The following is a 21,970-nucleotide window of genomic DNA, read 5'->3' as shown; positions in this document are numbered from 1 at the left end:
ACGGGTGAGTTCTATTCTCGTCTTACCCCTCACGGGTGAGTTCTATTCTCATCTTACCCCTCACGGGTGAGTTCTATTCTCGTCTTACCCCTCACGGGTGAGCTCTATTCTCGTCTTACCCCTCACGGGTGAGTGTTAACCCTCACGGGTGAGTTCTATTCTCGTCTTACCCCTCACGGGTGAGTTCTATTCTCGTCTTACCCCTCACAGGTGAGTGTTAACCCTTACAGGTGTGTCTCTATGGTCAGAAGAAGCAGCAGCAGGACACTCAGTACAATATAGACTTTATTAGTTCACTAAAGTTGAATATGAAATAAAAAGCAGATTGGCTTTAAATGATTCACAATTCAGTAATAATCGAGTTGCCAGGTTCATCATGTCAACATAGGAAGTACCTCCTCCCTACAGCTGCCACACCTCTACGAAATAAAAGCTCTCCAAGGCTGGGGACACTTCACTTCCAACTCCAGGATCAGAATATTCTGACTTTATTTCCCAATGAGAGAACTTCCTCTGGTGGTGACTGTGATGACCGTTACAGACTGAAAGTGAAGTGGTCAGACCCGGAGCCGAGGCGGGCAGACGGCACTGAGCGTGCTCGCAGGTTTCTGCAGCCCAGAAACTACAAATGTCCCAACAAAACGTCCCCGTCAGCTGCTGCTACCAAACAAGCCACGAAGTGAGTTAAAAAACAGAAAAACAAGAAAAATCATGGTTCTTTGTGGCGCCGCGTAAACAAACCGACAGTTCAGCTTCCAATCAGCAGAGTCCAAAACATTTCATCAGTCCAGGAGTCCAACAGACGACAGAAGAGACCGAAATCACCAGAACTGCTTGGGGAATGTTTCATATCATTTTATTGTTTTTTTTACTTTATTTTCATCATAGCAATGGAAAAATAGAACCTTATACAAACGTCTTCAATTCTCTGCATTTCTTTTTAAACAAGCAAAAATGGTGAGTGACCCGTTCCCAAAACAAGTGCAGCGGGGAAATAAAAACTCAAACGCTTCACCAGCAGCTCGCTTCCACTCCTTTTATTTTCCGCTAAACTATTTTCCATTTGGCACTCGCTCCTCGGAGGATTCCTCTTCGGGTTTTTTTTACTTTTATATTGTAGGATTTTAGTGCTGTTGTTGTTGTTTGGATAAGAGCGTCGAACACTGAAGACTGAGCAGGTGGAGGTGTTCGTGTCCGTCAGATCTCCTTCGCTGTTTAAAGAAGAAGAAGAAAAATAAGAGCAACAAAAATCTAAGGTTTTCCACAGAAGTCCACAAAGTCCGCTTGGTTTTTGTATCTTTGATTCCTCAAAAGTCTTTATATTCTCGTCGTGTTTGTATCTATTTCCCCTCCTCCCCCCCCTTCCCCCGGCTCGAGGGGCGGCGGCGGGTCGGTGACGTCATCGTGATGTTGCAGGAGAGCCCGGCTTCAGCGAGAGAGGTGGATTGTGGGAGGAGGGCTTGAAGGTGTTTTGATTTGGGGGGGAGGAGGAGGGGGGAGTCAGAGTCCAGTCCACAGGCCGTCCAGGAGGGGGGAGGAGGGGGGTTTGTGTGGGTGGTGGTGGGGGGGGAGTCGTCGCCTGCTGGAACATCATCTCTCGCTCGCTCACACGTCTCGCTCTCACACATACACTCAGCTCACACTTCATCTCACGTCATCTCACTTCATCTCACTTCTGCTTCGACCGGACGCTCGCGACAAAGACAGAAGAGTTAATTCCAGTGGGGCAGTTTGTCCTCGTTGTTCACTGATGTCCATCTTTCAAATCTCTCTCTCTCTCTCTCTCTCTCTCTCTCTCTCTCTTTTCCCCGACCAGCATGAATCTGAAGAGGAGAAGAAATGGTCAAACAGGAAATGTGTCATCATTCAGACACAACAGTCAGATTTACATCTATTAATTCTGTAAGTGCTGGTCTCAGATGTTGTGGTTAGGTTTTCCATCACACTGTCAGAGTGGTGCATGATTTCTCTTCATAGACCAGCTGTGTAAACGGGCTCAAAACCCCCATAATACTTTATCCAGCAAGCTTAAATGGGGACAATTTATCTTATCTTATATGTCCCCGTAACGCTGTGTGCAGTCAGGTGAAACGTCCCCGTAACACTCTGTGCAGTCAGGTGAACCCGTCCCCGTAACGCTGTGTGCAGTCAGGTGAAACGTCCCCGTAACGCTGTGTGCAGTCAGGTGAAACCGTCCCTGTAACGCTGTGTACAGTCAGGTGAAACCGTCCCTGTAACACTCTGTGCAGTCAGGTGAAACGTCCCCGTAACGCTGTGTGCAGTCAGGTGAAACCGTCCCCGTAACGCTGTGTGCAGTCAGGTGAAACCGTCCCCGTAACGCTGTGTGCAGTCAGGTGAAACGTCCCCGTAACGCTGTGTGCAGTCAGGTGAAACGTTCCCGTAACGCTGTGTGCAGTCAGGTGAAACGTTCCCGTAACGCTGTGTGCAGTCAGGTGAAACGTTCCCGTAACGCTGTGTGCAGTCAGGTGAAACGTTCCCGTAACGCTGTGTACAGTCAGGTGAAACGTTCCCGTAACGCTGTGTACAGTCAGGTGAAACGTTCCCGTAACGCTGTGTGCAGTCAGGTGAAACGTTCCCGTAACGCTGTGTGCAGTCAGGTGAAACGTTCCCGTAACGCTGTGTACAGTCAGGTGAAACGTTCCCGTAACGCTGTGTACAGTCAGGTGAAACGTCGCCGTAACGCTGTGTGCAGTCAGGTGAAACGTTCCCGTAACGCTGTGTACAGTCAGGTGAAACGTCGCCGTAACGCTGTGTACAGTCAGGTGAAACGTTCCCGTAACGCTGTGTACAGTCAGGTGAAACGTCCCCGTAACGCTGTGTGCAGTCAGGTGAAACGTTCCCGTAACGCTGTGTGCAGTCAGGTGAAACGTTCCCGTAACGCTGTGTACAGTCAGGTGAAACGTCGCCGTAACGCTGTGTGCAGTCAGGTGAAATGTCCCCGTAACACTGTGTACAGTCAGGTGAAACCGTCCCCGTAACGCTGAGTGCAGGTTGTGTGTGTTAATGTGTGTGTGTCTGACCAGGCCTGGCTCTTGAGCTTGCGGAGCTCCTTGGTGGCCCAGGTGGCCAGCGTCTTGGTCTTGGCGGTTTTGGAGCGTCTGCCCTCTGTCAGCAGGTCGTTGATAAGCGGACGAACCTCCACCAGCTTCATCACGTCTTTACCAAACGCTGTGCACAGGTCGCTGGATGCACACACACACACACACACACGCACACACACAAGATGTCAACAACAAACAGTGAGGCTTTTATTGTGAAAGAACAGACTGAAGGAAACAGCTTCTTTGTCGTCTTTAAACAGTTTTAGATTTGATGGAAACAAGTTTGATATGAAATTTTAACTGTTTCATCATTTTATGTATTAAAAGTGTGTGTGTGTGTGTGTGTGTGTGTGTTGGTCTCAGATGTTGTGGTTGTGTTTTCCATCACACACTCAGAGTGGTGCATGATTTCTCTTCACTGACCAACACATGTAAACTGGACGCTGCCAACAATGTAAACATCACATACTATTGTCTGTGTGTGTGTGTCTGTGTGTGTGTGTGTGTGTGTGTGTCTGTGTGTGTGTCTGTTACCCAATGAGTCCAGCAGCGTTGGCCACCACGCCATCAGAGTGATCCTCATCCTCAGCTATGTGATGGATGAAGGAGAGGATGAACTCCACCCGAGGCTGAACCAACATCACATCAGCTACAGCAGGAGGAGGAGGAGGAGGAGGAGGAGGAGGAGGTGGAGGAGGTGGAGGAGGTGGAGAGGGGGAAGGAAGGAAATGATTAAAACAAGCGCTGTGGTTTCAGAGACGGCCATCTTTAAAATCATCACTCTGTTTTATTTTGTCGAGTCCTGCAAAACCAGGAAGCTGTGTGTGTCGGCGGCTGCCTGCAGCTCTCTGGGTGAAAAAGACTCAGTGATCTGTGACGGCGTAAAATCCTCCTGATGGACTGTGGTCAGGAGGAGGAACCGCCGTCACCTGACTCTGTGTGTGAGAGGTCATGTGACGTGTCTTACGGTGTACGTTCTCCTGGTCTCCCTTCAGGCCCTGGATGATCCCGGTGTAGGCCTCCAGACATCCCTCTCTCAGCTCGTTCAGGTAGTCCACCATGTCGTAGTCCGTCTGCGCACACACACACACACACACACACACACACACACACACACAATGACTCAGACACCTGTGGACGGGGACGTCCCCACTGACTGTCTGTCCCCTCATCAGACTCATGTTACAGCTGCAGTGACGCTCCTCCACTTGAGCGGTTTCTTTTTTACAAAATGTTGATGTAAAGGACTTTCTCTGTGTGTGTGTGTGTGTGTGTGTGTGTTTACCTTGTCCACCTGAGCCTGAGACGCCTGCTGCAGAGTGTCCAGGACGATGTCCAGGTATTTCTTAAACTCTCCTCCGATGGCCAGAGCAATGTCCCCGAACGCTGACAGGATCTGAGGCTTCACTGACCGATGGACGTTCTCGTTCTGGACACACAGAGACAAACAGCTGGTCATGGGACGACATCACGTTGAGGACAGATCAGCTGGACGCGGTCCAACAGGACGCAGAGAGATGATCTTGTTCAGTGGAGGACAGGAGGGACAGACAGAGACGAGGAGTGACACAGGAACAGTGACACATCTGTGAGGCTGCTACCACTCATCCTGTCACGGGTCACGGGGGGCGGAGCCTATCCCAGCTGACATTAGGTGAAAGGTGGGGTTCAGCCTGGACAGGTCACCAGACTACAAGACAGACAATGAGGGACGGGTCCACTATCAGGACCTGTCCCCAGGTTGATGAGGCTCCACTACAATCTGAGGTTGGCTCTCAACCAAGTTTGTTCCTCCCTACAACCCGCCCCCGCTCGACTTCTGATTGGCTAGTAGCCTAACTTTGGTCCAGTTGGGAGCGAGAGGTCTCCGTTTAAAGCGCTTCTACCAGAGCCCGTCTACGGTCTGCGACACACACATCAATGCCGCATCAACTTTTTTTTGGTCCTCGCCGATCGCCGCAGGTCAGAGTCAGCAAATTAACCTGCATGTCTTTGGACTGTGGGAGGAAGCTGGAGCTGCCTGTGGTTTGAAGTCCACCAGGACGGACGGACGGACGACACAGCAGCTGCACGGCTCCATAAATAATCTGTGTCACACCTCAGGTTCAGAAGCCGTCGGTTCACTCTGCTGTTTTGTGAAGCAGTCTGACGTGAGGATGAAACCTGTCGGTTGAGTTTTGGAGCCAAGATAATCATCACACGAGACACGCTGCAGAGACACGAAACACTCGACTGATCAGCAGCAGCTTCAGTGACAGAGGAATCATTTCACCATCTGATCAGCTCATCAGTTTCAGATCGTCCTGTGTCTCTGAGTCTGAAACTGATCCACAGGATGTTTCAGAGTGAGAGCGTCAACATAACCACAGACACTCACCACAGCTGAACTCTTCCTCACTGCCTGCACACGGCGCAGGAAGTGAGGAAGAGGCCTCGCCGTGCTGCCTGACATCAGACAGAACTGTCAGCTCGTTAAAAACAGACTTCACATTAAAACAGAGCCATCTGTCAGCTGGAACTTAAGTTTCAGTTTCAGTGAAGCCATGACATCATCACAGTGCTGAACAGAGGAAACGAGTCACAGTGACGAGTTGCCAACGAAGGTCTGCTGGTTTTTCCGTGGTTTTATGGGTGGAGCTGAGCACAAATAATCCTCCGCTGCGAGGACAGAGGGATGTCGTATGCTGTAAAGCCCTGTGAGGCAAACTGTGGTTTGTGATATTGGGCTTTATAAATAAAATTGAAATAAAATTGAAATAAACTATGACGTCAGACAGGAAGTCATCATGTGACGGTGACACGCCAGAATTAAAAATAAATCAACAAGAATCTGAGTGATTTATGATCACATGACCTCTGATGACCTGATGAACAATCTTTGGTGATGTGTGGTTCATCTGAATCTCAAGGACTTTAAGCACTGTGCTAAGAAAATGTTTTTCTTCAAGGTTTTCCAGGACTTGATTTTTCCCCTTTTTATCCCCAACATTCCAGCACCTCCAGGACCTGATGTAAAGCCTGCTTAAAGCTCTCAAGCTTGAGGCTTTTTAATGAGCCACAGAAACTGTGCAGGACAGAGAGGATGAGAGGAAGGAGGGACGTGAAGTGGGTGACAGAGTGAAGAGACAGACTGTGAGGGTGAGACAGACTGACACACACACAGACGGACAGACAGACAGACTTCCTCCTCGTCTTCCTCACCCCGAGGTTCTCCAGCAGCAGCTGCATGATCTCGTCACAGTAAGGCAGGATGTTGGACATCAGAGCTCTGCACAGGTCACACACCAGACCCACCGCCGCCAGACACACCTGTAACAACACCATCATCATCATCATGTATCTGAGACAGTATTGTCTTTCCATCTGTGCAGTCTGAGGCTTTCTGCAGGTTCACACTTCACACAATGAGATTTAACAGCTCTCATCGTACGGACGAACTGTGACCAGATTTAATGAATCAGTTTGGGTGTCAATCAGTCCGTTTCCACGGAAACAGTGAAGTGTTTCTACAGTCCCAGCTGGACGAGGACATCTAACTGGCCTACTGTCCTTGTCCCAGTATACAAGCACGGGAGGGGAATCCATTTATTGAGCCAAGTATGTGCGACTCCTCTACGATAGGTGGAGATATGCCCCCTTTCAGCTTGTTAGTATTGGACCTTTTTCCTGTTGACCTATTACGTCACAGACCAAACAATGGACAAACAAGTTAGCTACGGTTAGCTAGCAGCTAACTGCTACCATGGTGGACAACTTTACAGCTCTGTACATTTGGTGCATCCAAAAAGTCACGGCTCTGGATGTAGATTTCTCCATGTTGTTACCGGCTTCTTCTTCTCTTACACATTTAATGCTATTGGACTTCCGGGTCAAAGCCCGGGGCGGAAACTGTGGAGCATGCTCAGAGCGCCTCGGCCAGTTTGGGTCTGATTGACTGTATACATGCAGGAGTCACATGATCTGGGTGTGTTAGTCCCACTGTGACACATTCACTGCAGGACCATTTCACTCACACTAACATGTTTACATCTGTTTTCTCTATCGTCATGGAACCGTGCTGAGTGTGTTGTGACTCCATGTGTACAGGAGGAGCCGGGGATCGAACCCGCAACACTGTGATCTACCAAACTACAAACAGCTGACAGTGAGGAGCTGCTGCAGGTCAGAACATGAAGAGTGGGGGTCTCAGATAAATGTGGTTTGTTTTACATCACAGTCAGCGTGGTGCATGATTTATCATCACAGACCAAACACATATCAACGTGAAGCTCTCTGTTTACGTGTGTGTGTGTGTGTGTGTACAAACTATCAGCTGAAGAATGTGACGACTCAGCAGTTGTTAAATTTGTGGTAAAGTTGTGATGACAAAACTGCAGAAATTCACAGAGGCTGACTGAACCTGTGTTCACTGCTGCCATCAAACATCACAAATCCTGGAGGGACTGAAGGGTTAACACACTTACTATCCAGTGTTAAAGGTGTTGGTGAGAACCAGCAGTGGGTGGAGACAGACAGGTGGAGACAGACAGGTGGAGACAGACAGGTGGAGACGTACCTGATACTCAGCGTAGTTCTTCAGTCCGATTCCCAGGAAAGGTTTGAAGGCATCCATGTATTTCTGGAAGTCGCTGCCAAGAACTGAAAAAAACACACACACACACACACACACACACACACACACACACACACACACAGTCAGCAACAACACAAGTCTCTACCGTGTGTGTGTGTGTGTGTGTGTGTGTGTGTGTTTCAGAGTGTGTACCTTCCACCAGCGTGGACACGGCCATCAGAGCGTCTTCCTGGACGCCCCCGGAGCCGGCGGTGCTCTGAAACATCCGCAGCAGAGACGCCATCACCACGTCTGAGATCTGCAGGGCGTCCTGATGCTGCACTTTACGCAGGACGTTCTGCAACAACACAAACAGGAAACACTCACAATGTCACAATAAGAGCGTGAACACGAGGCCTCTGACTTCACCAAAGTAAGAGCGTGACAGAGTGCCAGGTGTGTGCTCTCACCTGTAGAGTGGCACACAGCAGCGACTGCAGGTCGTTGAACTGGATTCTGTCTGAGGTGCTCTGAATGTGAGACTGGAGACACAGGAAGTGACATCATTACACAGGAAGAAGCAGAAGCTGCGGCTACATTTTCAAATCTAAAAGAAACTGTATTGTTTAATTTAATTTATCTTTATTTGTTGTAGAGGGACAATGTACATTAATGAACATTTTAAAAACAAAATGTAAATGCACCCAATTGTAGCCAAAAGGCTTAATTTCCCCCTGCCAGAAGGAACACGGCTACGTGACCTGGTTCACATTTTTGTTGATTTAATTTGCTGTGAACAGATGTGTTTTCATTTGGTCGTGTGTTTAATGTTTTTTTAGTGAAGAAGTTTTGACTTCCTGTTTGAAAACTTCAGAATAAACTCAACATAAACTCTGTAGTTAAACTGAAATGTGATTGAAACATAATCTGACATCAGTTACCTAAGTCTGTCTCTCTAAGCCGTCAGACAAAGTCTTTCTGTGTCCACTGAGAGGAAATGTGATTTTCTGATCTGACAGTAAACCACTGATCCCTCCTCCGCCCTCCTCCGCCCTCCCCCGGTGTCTCACCTCCATCTGTAGGACCTGCTGCAGTCTCTCCATGATGACCAGTGTGGTCTTCTGGACTGCAGGGTAACAGTCCTTTGCACTGTTCTTCACGATCTCCATCAGAGCCTCGTAGGCTGCAGAGCGCAGGTTGTTCTGGTGACCGTCAGGTCTGCACAAGAAACATCATCATCATCATCATCATCACTCTAGCAACAAGGTTTACATGTATGTTCAGTTACTGTGACCATGATTCTATTTTGGGACTGCAACTAACGGTTATTTTCATTGTCTAATCGTTGCAGCTCCAGTCTGTTTGCAGTCAAAATGTCCAGGAACAGAGAAGTCAGAGAACATAAGAGTTTTATTTCCTCCAGCTGATGATGTCACATCCTCCTGTTTAACTTCCCTTAATATCAGATCAATAACTAATCAAAATTAAAAGCCTCAGTGTCTGAGTCAGGCTCTGTAGCAGAGTAGAGATAAGTTTCACCTTCAGCTCAGATTAAATCCTGATGTTTTAGTTTAAAGTCGTGTTGGTGAAGTTCTGATCCTCAGACTGTTTCTGTACGAGCTGTGTCAGAGTATGTGAACTGATGTTGTGATATAATGTTCTGTTGCTAAACACGGTCCCCAATCAATCAATCAGTCAATCAATCAATCAATCAATCAATCAATCAAATCAACATGTTCGCCATTTTCTGGCATGAGAGAAAAACAAAGTTATCTTTACTAAGAAGAACACAACTAACTGATTTACAGATCAGTTATGTTGTGGGTCACGTTTTCCTCTACAGTCCAGTTAACGCCAGGCTAATGTAGGGTTAGCGCCAGGCTAACGTAGGGTAACTGTCAGGCTAACATAGGGCTACCATCAGGCTAATGTAGGGTTAGCGCCAGGCTAACATAGGGCTGGTGTCAGGTCAGGGGTAGGGTTAGTGTCAGGGTAGCGTAGGGTTAACTACCTGTCTGTGGTCTCGAGGAGTTTCTGGACGATGATTTCGAAGGACGAGGACAGACAGTAGGTGCTGGGCTCCTCCTGGTCCTCTGCAGCGTCTGTGGCTTCATAAGCTGCTTCAGCCAGAGACGAGAAGGCCTGACAGGAAGTAGCAAACAGGAAGTTAGAGTTGTGTTGGTGACGAGCAGCATGAAAGAAAGCATGACCTGTAAGTGTCCAGACACATTCAATTAACCCGTCATGTGTCACATGACCTCACAGCTCACCCAGCACACGTTGGAGGCCACTCTTGGCTCCGCCCCCAGGCCTTCGATCAGACACTGCAGCAGGGGGGCCAGGTACACCTCATTGATGGCGGCTTCAGGTAGCAGCTCACAGATCCTCCCCACCGTCCACGCCGTGGTGTCCCTCACCACCACACTGGGGTCCTTCATTAGCTCGATCAGAGTCGGCATCGCCTGGGGGGGGTAACAGGTTAGTGACTGACCTGTTCAATGAGAGGTTAACTGTATGACTATTTCACTAGTTACTGACCTGTGTGACGAGCAGTTTAACTAGTTACTGACCTGTGTGGCGAGCGGTTTAACTAGTTACTGACCTGTGTGGCGAGCGGTTTAACTAGTTACTGACCTGTATAACAAGCGGTTTAACTAGTTACGACCTGTATAACAAGCGGTTTAACTAGTTACTGACCTGTATAACAAGCGGTTTAACTAGTTACCGACCTGTGTGACAAGCGGTTTAACTAGTTACTGACCTGTGTGGCGAGCGGTTTAACTAGTTACTGACCTGTATAACAAGCGGTTTAACTAGTTACTGACCTGTATAACAAGCGGTTTAACTAGTTACTGACCTGTGTGACGAGCAGTTTAACTAGTTACTGACCTGTGTGGCGAGCGGTTTAACTAGTTACTGACCTGTGTGGCGAGCGGTTTAACTAGTTACTGACCTGTGTGGCGAGCGGTTTAACTAGTTACTGACCTGTATAACGAGCGGTTTAACTAGTTACCGACCTGTGTGACAAGCGGTTTAACTAGTTACTGACCTGTGTGGCGAGCGGTTTAACTAGTTACTGACCTGTATAACGAGCGGTTTAACTAGTTACTGACCTGTGTGGGGAGCGGTTTAACTAGTTACTGACCTGTATGACGAACGGTTTAACTAGTTACTGACCTGTGTGGCGAGCGGTTTAACTAGTTACTGACCTGTATGACGAGCGGTTTAACTAGTTACTGACCTGTGTGGCGAGCGGTTTAACTAGTTACTGACCTGTATGACGAGCGGTTTAACTAGTTACTGACCTGTGTGGCGAGCGGTTTAACTAGTTACTGACCTGTGTGACGAGCGGTTTAACTAGTTACTGACCTGTGTGACGAGCGGTTTAACTAGTTACTGACCTGTATGACGAGCGGTTTGAGCTGGTTGAGTTCGGGTCCTTCCAGGATGGATCCGAAGGCCATGACGGAGGCGTCTCTGTAGCGCCAGTCGGGGTTTTTGATGTGCTCTTTGATGAAGGGCAGAACGTGAGGAACCACGTCGTCCTCGCAGCAGGTGGCCAGCAGCATCAGACACACACCTGCAGCCTTGCAGGGGTTCCAGTCGTCGTCGTCATCATTCTCGTCCTGTGAGAGATTGAGGTCAAAGGTCAGGTGACGCACTGTGCCACAACAGAATATAAAGCTTAAGGTTTAGTAACTCTGGAACTACATCATCTCCCTGTCCACTGGGTCGGAGAGTGAGGGTGCACAGGTGCTGCCCAGGTGAGCAGGAAGTCATTTCATTATGTGTGTGGGTCTCAACCTTCCATCAGCAGTGATCACACTTCCTGTCTCATATTGTGATGCAGTTCGTCTCATGTCCACTGGGTGTCCTCACACTTTACAGACTCACAGAGGGGCGTGCCTGTGACAACCATCTGTGACCAACATCTGATAATACAGAATGTGTCACACCTAGCAACAGGGTCGACCACGCCCCCTCACTGAGCTCAAAGTTTCTGTCGCTCTGAAAACTTTCCTAAATCTCTCCTGAGCTCAGACTCTGAGACATTTGGTCTGAGTCAGGAGCTCTGAGAGGATCTCAGGATGTTTGTGCCCCAGGTGTGTTACCTGTTTGGTGAGGGTCTGGGTCAGGATGGGGACCAGGTACTGCAGGGCCCCTTTGGCGTAGAACTTACTGGTGTGCTCCGGGGGGCGACCCTGCTCCGAGGCCTGCCATTGGACGAGAGCAAACAGGAAGAGACCAACATACTCAGTCAGAGGGCGGTTTGGTTTGACAAACTGGGACTGATGATGTCATGACGTGCGCTCCCACAAACCTCCGAGGCCTCGATGGCCAGATCCATCTCCTCGTCACAGACATTGGACCAGAACTCGATGCCCTGTAAGGCCACCTCATCGATGTCGCTCTTCATCGCCTCAATAGTGATCTGAGAGGAAGAGGAGACAGACAAAGGGAAAGTGAAGAAGACAAAAGTTTAATGTTTCACATCTGGATTTTAACTCTGACTTAAAGCTGCTTTTTGAACCTGAAGAGTTAAGAACAGCTGCTCGACCTCAAACAACAAAACCACCGTCAGCATTAACACGTCTGACTTCTTCTTCTTCTTCTTCTTCTTCTTCTTCACACAATCTGTAGATTGTTTAAATGTGATTAAAGATGATCCAAACTGAGTCTGAGCTGAGCTGGAGATCTGACCGCAGGCAGAGCCGCTACAATGATCAGAGTTCTTTCTGTCTTCTTACGTTTGTACTTTTTAAACAGAGAACAGATTTTATTTTGTGACATTCACTGGAAAAGAAAAACAAATACAGCCAACAGGAAGTAGCCTGGCTCGTTAATAGCGATGGTCGTTTATCAGAAACTCTCAGATCCTGCTGATCTCCCTCCGGTCAGCTACATGTTCATCATGTCGTCGTGCTGTTTATTAATGATGCTACGCGAGTTTGATTTGGCGCGGTGACGCCGTTAGCACAGGCTGATGATGTAGGCGACTTTATAATTTGACAGAACGACTCATAGTGATGAAGGCTGGTTCAGTCAGTTTACCTAAAATCAAACCAGTTTAAACTGGTACACCAGACAACTAGAAGTTGATCCAACTCTGCTGAGCAGGTCAGAGACGTTTGACACTTTTACATCACTGCTGAACGCTGCTGCATTACGTCAACGCTCGTCTGTGGGTGACAGCGCAAAAAGTTTTCCCAAATAATTCATGTTGACCTCATTAATATAATTTAGATCATAGAGCTGCACCTGATGATTATTCTTTTATTGATTAATCTAATGAAATCATTCATTCATTCATTCATTCATTGTGCTGAATAAGAAAAAACATGTTGGACGATTCTGCATCACGATGAATCCAAGAATTGATTATTACTCCAGCTCTACTTTCACCTGTTACAGATCTGACACGTGTGTGTGTGTGTGTGTGTGTGTGTGTGTGTGTGTGTGTGTGTGTGTGTGTGTGTGGACTCACCGCGAACAGAGCTGGACCCATGTACGTCTCCATGTACTGATAATACAGAGACATGATCTTCACCAGGTTCTGTAAGGCCGCCACACGCACCTGAACACACCACGCAGGGAGAACAGAACACGCGTGTCAGAAACACATGGACTGAGTTTAAAGCACTTTGATCAAAGGGGACACGTTGGGGGACACGTTGGGGGACACGTGTCAACACTCACTCTGGTGTCGGGACACTGCGTAGCTTCACACACCACCTGCATGATGAAGTGTCTCTCTGTCTGAAACACAGGAAGGAAACTATAAACATCTGTTTCACAATAAAACAAGAATAATCATCTTTAGATCGACTTCTACAAAATAAAACTTCCTGCTTCATTACTTTTTATATAGTTGTTTTTTCCTGCACAAACATACTTATTTACATGTTGGAGAATAAATGTAAACAACTCTTCATCAGATGAAGACGTTTGACTGATCTGACCCTCTAATATTTATTCACGTAACAACACCTGAAGCTCTCACAGAGGGTTCACAGAGGGCTGAGGGGACAGGAAGTGTGGTGTACGTGGTTACCTCCTTGTCGAAGTTGGCTTTAGTGAACTCCAGAGAGTTGAGCAGGGCGTTGGTGGCGGCCAGTTTAACGTTGTTACTGGGCTCCTCCTTCCTCATGCCCTGGATAATGGCTGTCAGGATCTGGTTGGCGTTCTCCTGCAGTTGCTCAGGGTCCTGAAGGAGCCACAACAGGTTAACATTAACACAACAGTTAATGACTCATCTCTGCTATGATGATGATGATGACGATGATGATGGTGGAGGGGTCACCAGTTAATTAGTTTACAAAGTCATGATGAATTATCAGCACGTGTCATGTTTGACACAGTGTGAAGTCGTCTTGTGTCTGCAGGACATCACCACACAGTGAACATCAGTGGATGTGTGAGCAGAGGAGAGTCTGTGTGTCAGAGACGTGATGATTGGACGTTTGTCGTCCTGAGTCAGAGTGGTGCAGTGGCTTCATGTATCAGTGTGTGTGTGTGTGATCACTCACGATGTCCTGACAGATGTATCCGATGGCCTCCAGCGTGGACTCCTTCATGTGTTCGGTGCTGGAGGGGTCGGTAACGTTGGCCACCAGCTGTGGGATCAGCTCAGGCCACTGGTTCACTGGGATCTCTGCACAGGCGATCCCGGCGACGCACTGCGACGCCGAGCTGGGCCGGTACGTCTCTGTGCCCAGAGTCTGTAAAACCTGCCGGACAGACAGAGAGACAGACGGACGGTCAGGATGTGAGGACCACATGAACGTGAGATGAATGTCATGACAGTGGGGACAGTCTCAGGGTCCTTACGTAGTTCTTGATCTCGCGGCGAGCGTTGGCGTCGATGGCCAGCCATCTCTGCTGGTACTGTGTCTTCACGTCGGGGTCTTTGGAGGTCAGAGAGTTCTTCACCTGCAGACCGGCAGCAACTCGAGCCACCTGAGTGTTCCCCGGGTTCGCCAACACTTTAGACAACTCCACCAAGAACGTGGGCTGAGGGAGGACAGCAGGAGGACAGGAGGAGGAGGACAGAGGGAGGACAGCATGAGGACAGGAGGAGGAGGACAGAGGGAGGACAGCAGGAGGACAGAAGGAGGACAGAAGGAGGACAGGAGGAGGAGGAGGACAGCAGGAGGACAGAGGGAGGACAGGAGGAGGACAGCAGGAGGACAGGAGGAGGACAGAGGGAGGACAGGAGGAGGACAGGAGGAGGACAGAGGGAGGACAGCGGGAGGACAGGGAGGACAGAGGGAGGACAGCGGGAGGACAGGGGGAGGACAGGAGGAGGACAGAGGGAGGACAGGAGGAGGACAGCGGGAGGACAGAGGGAGGACAGGAGGAGGACAGAGGGAGGACAGAGGGAGGACAGGAGGAGGACAGAGGGAGGACAGAGGGAGGACAGAGGGAGGACAGGAGGAGGACAGAGGGAGGACAGAGGGAGGACAGGAGGAGGACAGAGGGAGGACAGAGGGAGGACAGGAGGTGACTGAGGTCAGGAGTCTTCATCTGTGATTGTGATCAGTTTGTAAATTAAACACTAAGAAGTTAAAATATTTAAACAGTGAGACAGAAATAAGGTCGCGTGTCTCCACATGACGACTGACTGTGACCAACATGGCGTCTGTGCGCGGCATTAAATACCAGACACAAGTACGTGAAGTTTGAAAACCTTCAGCTCAGAGTCGACACCAGCTGATGAAGACGATGTGTTACTGTAGAAAAACCCTGTGTGTGTGTGTGTGTGTGTGTGAGTGAGAGAGAGATGGAGCTACTCAGGAGGACATTGATGGTCAAACATGGAGGGAGGTTTTGTTGAGTCATGGAGGCTGTGATATACCAGAGAGCATGATGGGACGTTTCCAGTGATGATGCAGCACCTCTCACTGACTGTCTGAGGGTTGTGTGATATGAACAGACGGTCGTCTCACTGCTTTAACTCTGCACCTTTTCACACAGAGGTGGCGCTGCAGAGCTGCTGTGAAGTCCCGTCTTTACATTTTTACACGGCCATAAACGACGGCGGCGTCATGGCGCTCCTGTGTGTCATTTTAGACAGGAGGACAACAATATTTCAAACTGAGCCGCTGCAGACGAAAGATGAAACTGACGTCATCTTGTTTAATAGACTCATTTTTGAAAGTGCTGATCTCACTGACAAACACATTTCCTGTGGCGACTTCATAATAAAAGTCAGCTCCTGTTTTGGAGGTTAAATGCTTTTAATGTGAAGCTGCAGCAGCAGGAATTTCACACAGCGCTCGACAGATACCGAACGCCATCAGAGAATGTGGTAACATGTCTGCTGTAATCTGTGTCATCAGTGATGTCACAGGTTTATTAACTGGAGGGGCCCTACATGATTGCTACTGACGTGATGTCATCGTTATTGACATGTGATGTCATCATTATAGACATGTGATGTCATCGTTATTGACATGTGATGTCATCATTATAGACATGTGATGTCATCATTATTGACATGTGATGTCATCATCATAGACATGTGATGTCATCGTTATTGACATGTGATGTCATCATTGTAGACGTGATGTCATCGTTTTTGACATCAGGTTCTGCGTTCATTTCATCTGTACTTGTGGACGTTCTCTGGGAGCTTACAGATTCGTCAGAACCACCGCAGGGCGTGGAGGCAGTGTAGCGGAGTGAAGTGAGACGCGACTGCAGGAGACGGCCTCACAGAACACCACGATCCTCAACGCTGCCTTCGTTCAAAGGAACATTATTAAGACCTGCTCAGCTGTCGCTTTGTTTGTTGTTGACTCCGCCCTCCAGTCAGTGTCAGAAATTAGCAAGGGCCACGGGCCATTTGGCCCGCAATTTATCCAAGAATGCCCCAAAAGCCATGTTCCAAAGGCCAAAATTGCCCCCAAGTTTTCGAAACAACTATATGTATTTATATTTTTAACAGTATTACAATCTGACATTAGTAGTATAATTAGTATGAGAAGTATAATTTTATTTTTATTAAATTAATTTACCGTCACGTCTACAACTCATTTTCCAGGCATAATCAACAGGATTGCACTGATTACGTGAGAGTAATCTGACAGAGAAGGGGAGGGGGCTTTGCTGTACCATAAGTATAAATTAACCATTTCTTGGGTGATCTGTGTCGACACAATGACAAATTAATGAAAAATTAAAGTAGAATGAATGTTAAATTTTAAAATAACTTAGTTCCAGGATTGCATCTAAGGAATTTATAGTAATTTGGCCTTTTTAACAGTAAAAGTAACTGTAATGTGGTGAAACATTAGTACTGCAATCAGTAGATTAATGGTTAAATCATCACATTTAAACTGGTTGAATTATAGGAAATCTGAGTGATATTTTGCAACCATAACTTTATGTAACCCATTATTTATTTCGTTTATAGTGGTTTCTACTGAAGAGTGAAGACACTATTTTAGCTGGTTTTGCTTTTCATGTGCTTATTGTTAGAACATAATTACAATTTTTTGATGGCCCCCAAACATTTTGAAAATACCCCCATTTTTTAGACCGTGGGGGCCAAAATTGCCCCCAAAATATTTTGTTAATTTCATACCCTGCCTCTATTGGCTGTATCTATGACATCGTAAGGGACACATGGAAGCATGAGGGCAGTGAGGTTTCAACATTTGAAATGGACAAATCTATTTTTGTGCGTCAAAGAAGATGCCGCCATCGTTTGGTTTTGTGAGAAAATACAAAGACGGAACTGTGTAGACGCAGAAGGGCTCCAAACACACTGATTATTGATAGGCTATGAATTGGTTTTGTGTCCCATGAAGAACACATTAATATCAGCTCTAATCCATATTGTCCATAACAGTTTAAATTTCATTTGTTAGTTCACAGATTTCTGTCTCGGCCCTTAAAGTGTCCTCTGGAATATCAACTTTATTAACACTGTATTAATTAATAATAAGCTGCAGAAACATTCCTGATGTTCTTGACCCAAACAATCAGTCACCAGATTACAGCTTCTCCAACTTGGACATCAGCTGGTTTGGACATTTGAAGATGTCTCGTTGGAGATTTCACACAGAGCTGCTACTACAGCTCTTCTTTACATTTTTATACTGAACCAAACAACGGCGGTGATCAACACAGAGCCTACGCCTGTAACCTACGCCGTAGCCTGACGTGCACCTTTGTTTGGAAAATGTGTCCATATAAGACTAGTCTCGCCAGACAATCAGAGATCTCCGCCTTGTGATAGTCTGGGGACACTCCTTTCTAAAGTGTGTTTAACACACCGGAGAAAACGGCCGGCAACAAAGCAACGCCTCTTGCCTTTTTTAAAAAGGACACGCCCTCCCGGAAATGTGCGCTCCCCCTTTTCTCGTCCACAAGGAAACAAACACGCAGAGAGCTTGAAAATGGATGCCGAGAGATTAAACTCTGTTTTATCAAACGTGTGCTCAGTCCACAAGATTGTGGAAATGAAGGACTTACAGCGACTTTGTTTAAAACTTTTAATGCAGTGGGACTATGTTTACGAGCACAAGAGTTCAGCGAACCACCGAAGGACCGCCCTGCAGATTTACTATTGGTTCTGCAACGTAGGGAATTTTTTTAAACTCTGAAATTGTATCCGCCCATCTAAACACAAAATCAGGGAGAAAGACATCAGTCTTTAGTTAAGCAAAGCGTCTAAAGACTGACTTGTGAGTCTAATATAAGACAAGTGTAAAGTTAAAGGCCCTGACACACCAAGCTGACGGTCGGCCATCGACCAAAGTCGGGTCGTCAGTGAGCGTCTGTCGGCCTAGTTTTTGCGGTGTGTCCCGCACCATCGGCACTTTGGCATCGGCAGCTTTTTGGCCGGTTGAGCATGTTGAATCGGCGGCGGAGCTTGTCGGTGAGAGAGATCACTCTGATTGGCTGTTCAGGTTTTATTTCCTCGCCCCTGTAGCGAGTGAATCTGCCTGTAGTGAAACCGGGGCTAACCGGTGCTTCCTCCTCAGGCTCCACTTCACTCAGCTGCCCCACAGACCCGCTGCTTCTTCACACTTTAACCTGAATAACAAACCGGAGCTAGCTGGGAGCGGCTAGCGGAGCGTTAGCCGCAGCATGACCGGAGGGAAGCACAGCCAGTTAGCCTCCGCTAGTCTCTGAGCTAGCCCCGGCTCTCCGTTTGGATCCAACCGGAGCACCGAGCCCTGGTTTGTTATTCAGGTTAAAGTGGGAAGAAGCAGCGGGTTTATCGGGCAGCTGAGTGAAGTGGAGCCTGCGGAGGAAACACCGGGACCGTCTGGATGTAATAGTCCGTGGAGGTGCTGCGGTGCTCGGCTGCACAGATAGGAAACCCCTCGGCTGACAGGATGTACCACTCTCTCACTCCGCTCTCTCTCACGCAGGCGCAGAACGTACGTGCTACTTGGCCGTTGGATGTAGTCCGTGTAGTGTGTTCAAATGCAACTGACACAGGGCGACGTGAGGCGACGTGAGGCAACTCAACAGTTGGCTTTCATCGCCGCTAGTTTTTTGATGTCGGTTTGATGTGTCAAGGCCTTTACAGCACTTCACAGAAACCCCACTGCTGACCAGTGTTTGAGGCGTAACTGCAGAGTGACACAGACACACCACAGCACAAGTATAAAAGCTCACAACAGCCAAGGCCACGTGCGTAGGCTGCAGCATTAGTTAGTTCTGTGCAGAGCTGATGCACAAGTATAAATCCACCTTGACTCTAGTGGAGCAGCAGAGACGGGGGTAAGATGCAGATGTAGGAAACACCTGGTGTTTGAAGGAGGGTTTCCTCACAGCTTCTACTGCCTTGATTTCCATCATGCAGAAAAACTTTTCGTATAAATTCCACAGAGCCTCATGAATATGAACATGACCTTGTCCCGGTCGTGTTTGTTGAACTTTGACCTCCCTGTGTTTCCCTGGGTACAGTGACGGCTAGTTAGCACACGTTAGCATTTAAGACTCTTAACAATGTATTTAGGACATTTTAATAGCATTTGAGACCTTATTTATATATATTTATATATATTTATTAATTCAATGTCTTTTTAAGGATCTGCACGAGTCTTGTTGATGATTTTTAATTTTCTTTTAAATAATTGTTGAATGATATTTATTGTTCAGATAATGAGCAGATACACATCTGCAGCCCTCACATCAGATGGGTGTAGCTGCCTCCATGAAATGCTAACGCTAGCAGGCTGACTGTGTGTGTGTGTGTGTGTGTGTGTGTGTTAATGGGGTGGTGGTGGGGGGGGGAGGAAGCAGCAGCAGCAGAGGAGAAGCCGGGCGGGCTCCAGCTGTCCTGAGCTCCTCTCTGCTCCCTCCAAGCTGCTGCAGCAGCTGTTAGCTTCTCCCAGCACCACCAGTAAACACCACCAGTAACACCAGCACCATACTAACCAGGTTCTCTATCGCCGCCTGCTCCAGAAACTTCTGTGCCGCCTCCAGTTCATTCCGATCTGAGGAGAGAGCGGGGAGAGGAGGGGGAGAGGGGTTATAGCTCATTAGCTGACGGTTAGCAAGAAAGGCTAACGTTAGTACAGAGGTTGTGGTGTGAGCCGTTAACGGGCTGGTTAAACGGGTTCAGCAGCTGTTCCAAACACAAGACACCGAGTAATTACGGTCACAAGCCATTAATGAGTTACATCAGTTTCATTAACACACCCAGTGTGACCGGAGACACACGGCGAGCCTCCAACGTGCGTGTTAGCCACCGTGAAGCCACTGATTCTCGGTTAGCATGCTAACATTAGCCGGGCCACCGGGACACGTTTGAAGTGACAGAGATAAAGTTTTCCGGACAAACAACAAACCGGTTAAAAGAACGTTAACTCCGTTTAAAGATGAGGGAGATTATTAGTGAAACAGCTGAGGGGGACTTTTCCCTCCTCTCAGCGGCTCAAAAGTCACGTTAGCCGGGACAGGCGTGCGAAGAAGCGGCCGATAGTTTGAATGATGTAAGCTAACTGCTGACACATTAGCAGAGAAGCTAACTGAGGCATGGGCAGGGTCTGCGCTCCTCCTCGGCTCCATGCAGCTGTCACACCGGCCTCCATGGAGCCACACTGCCAGCCTGACAGCGTGAGTCACCTGCCGGGCTGCTCAGGTGCACGGCCCGGCAGGTGAATCACACTGTCAGGCTGGAATCAGACGGCGGACAGAGTGCTAAGTCACCAGCTGCATCTGCGGTGACTGAGGCCGTATCGTTAGCCGGGTTAGCATTAGAGCTAACTTAGCAGCCCGCTAACGAGGCATTTCCCTCCTCCCTCCTTCAAACTTTCACCGGCTCACCGGAGCTAACCGCCGCCGCGCTAAGACCGCAGCTACCGGCCCGAAGTAACGTTACAGCCCCGGAGAGCGGCCGTGTTGAGTGTGCTATTCACCTGGAGAGACGGTTTTCTCGAGGATCGTGATGAGCTCCATTCCGTCCCCCGGCTCTCTCTGGCTCTTCACCCGGTCGCTAGCTCAACAGTTTCGGTTGCCGCGCAGCGCCCACAGCGGATTATATTTCTTCCACGGAGCTCGGTCGGTACCGGCCACAGGGCGGGTTCAGTCGGTGATGGAAGAGGCGGGAGTTCCCCGGTGCTCGCTCGGTGTGTTTTCACTCGGATGGTGCGGGAAATGTTAACGGCCGTTAACGTCTCGTAGCTTCACCGCCGCCCGTTCGCATCCTGTGTTGTCGGGAGGGAAAGGGCCGCGCGCTTCTCTCCCGCGGAGGGATATCACGCACTGGTAGCGCGACGTGCTGCCTTCAGGGCCCGTCAGACGTTTTACCGCCGCTCGGTTAGTGCCGAGCAAAAACAAGTCCCTCCCTCCGCGACTGCAGAGGTGGGGCCGAGTCACTGCTCTGCGAGTCACAGGCAAGTCCTTAGTCAAAAAAGGGAAGTCCCGAGTCAAGACTGACAAGTCCAGAGTTAAGTCCCGAGTCAAGACTGACAAGTCCTCAGTCAAAAAAGGAAGTCCTGAGTCAAAACAGTCTTTTTTGATTTTGTCGAGTCTTAAGTTAATATTTTAGTGACTTGAGTTTGACTCAAGTCCCAAGTCATGTGACTCAGGGCCACAACTCTGAAAGAAAGTACTCAGACCTTTCACCACAGTCAAAGTACTGATGCCACGGTGAAGAAATACTCGGTGGGATACTGGGTGGATTCATCTGTGATCACAGCATCATTGATCATAATCTGTAATCAGTAATCTGTAAAGTAACTCAAGCTCTCAGATACATGTAGCACAGGAAGTAAATATTTCCCTCTGAGATGAGAGAAAGAACCATAACATGGAAATACACAGGTAAAGTACCTCAAAAGTGTACTTAAGTACAGTACTCGAGTAAATGTATTTAGTTACTTTCCACCAC

The 21,970-nt window shown here is 48.2% G+C and overlaps 1 protein-coding gene, 1 long non-coding RNA gene and 1 other non-coding gene across 3 annotated transcripts; 1 reads left to right on the top strand and 2 right to left on the bottom strand.

Moving 5' to 3' along the window:
- Positions 1–267: 267 nt before the first annotated feature.
- kpnb1 (karyopherin (importin) beta 1) lies at positions 268–21,326 on the bottom strand. Its single transcript, XM_078161095.1, has 22 exons — positions 20,997–21,326; positions 20,014–20,072; positions 14,443–14,625; positions 14,142–14,342; positions 13,667–13,819; positions 13,312–13,371; positions 13,100–13,189; positions 11,936–12,046; positions 11,727–11,828; positions 11,016–11,240; positions 9,885–10,076; positions 9,626–9,756; positions 8,685–8,832; positions 8,085–8,156; positions 7,828–7,972; positions 7,618–7,700; positions 6,264–6,371; positions 4,348–4,491; positions 4,030–4,135; positions 3,597–3,711; positions 3,042–3,203; positions 268–1,823 (listed from the first exon to the last, which is right to left on the bottom strand). Coding segments are annotated over exons 1-22 (2,631 nt in total). The 5' UTR covers positions 21,037–21,326; the 3' UTR covers positions 268–1,822.
- LOC144458582 (uncharacterized) lies at positions 2,067–2,394 on the top strand. Its single transcript, XR_013487954.1, has 2 exons — positions 2,067–2,152; positions 2,287–2,394. It is a non-coding gene; the product is annotated as an uncharacterized LOC144458582 (long non-coding RNA).
- LOC117269108 (small nucleolar RNA SNORA79) lies at positions 3,853–3,990 on the bottom strand. Its single transcript, XR_004502701.1, has one exon. It is a non-coding gene; the product is annotated as a small nucleolar RNA SNORA79 (small nucleolar RNA).
- Positions 21,327–21,970: the final 644 nt, after the last annotated feature.

The sequence above is a fragment of the Epinephelus lanceolatus genome, chromosome 18, assembly GCF_041903045.1.
Source record: "Epinephelus lanceolatus isolate andai-2023 chromosome 18, ASM4190304v1, whole genome shotgun sequence".
In the NCBI taxonomy this organism is placed as follows: domain Eukaryota; kingdom Metazoa; phylum Chordata; class Actinopteri; order Perciformes; family Serranidae; genus Epinephelus; species Epinephelus lanceolatus.
This window is presented reverse-complemented; position numbering and strand designations above follow the sequence as displayed.

Excerpts from the sequence above, each read along its gene's own strand:
- kpnb1 (XM_078161095.1), bottom strand. The coding sequence starts at position 21,036 with ATGGAGCTCATCACGATCCTCGAGAAAACCGTCTCTCCAG. Across the intron at positions 20,073-20,996 it reads CGAGAAAACCGTCTCTCCAG|ATCGGAATGAACTGGAGGCG; the intron begins GTGAATAGCACA and ends CTCTCTCCTCAG. Across the intron at positions 13,372-13,666 it reads AAGCCAACTTCGACAAGGAG|ACAGAGAGACACTTCATCAT; the intron begins GTAACCACGTAC and ends CCTGTGTTTCAG.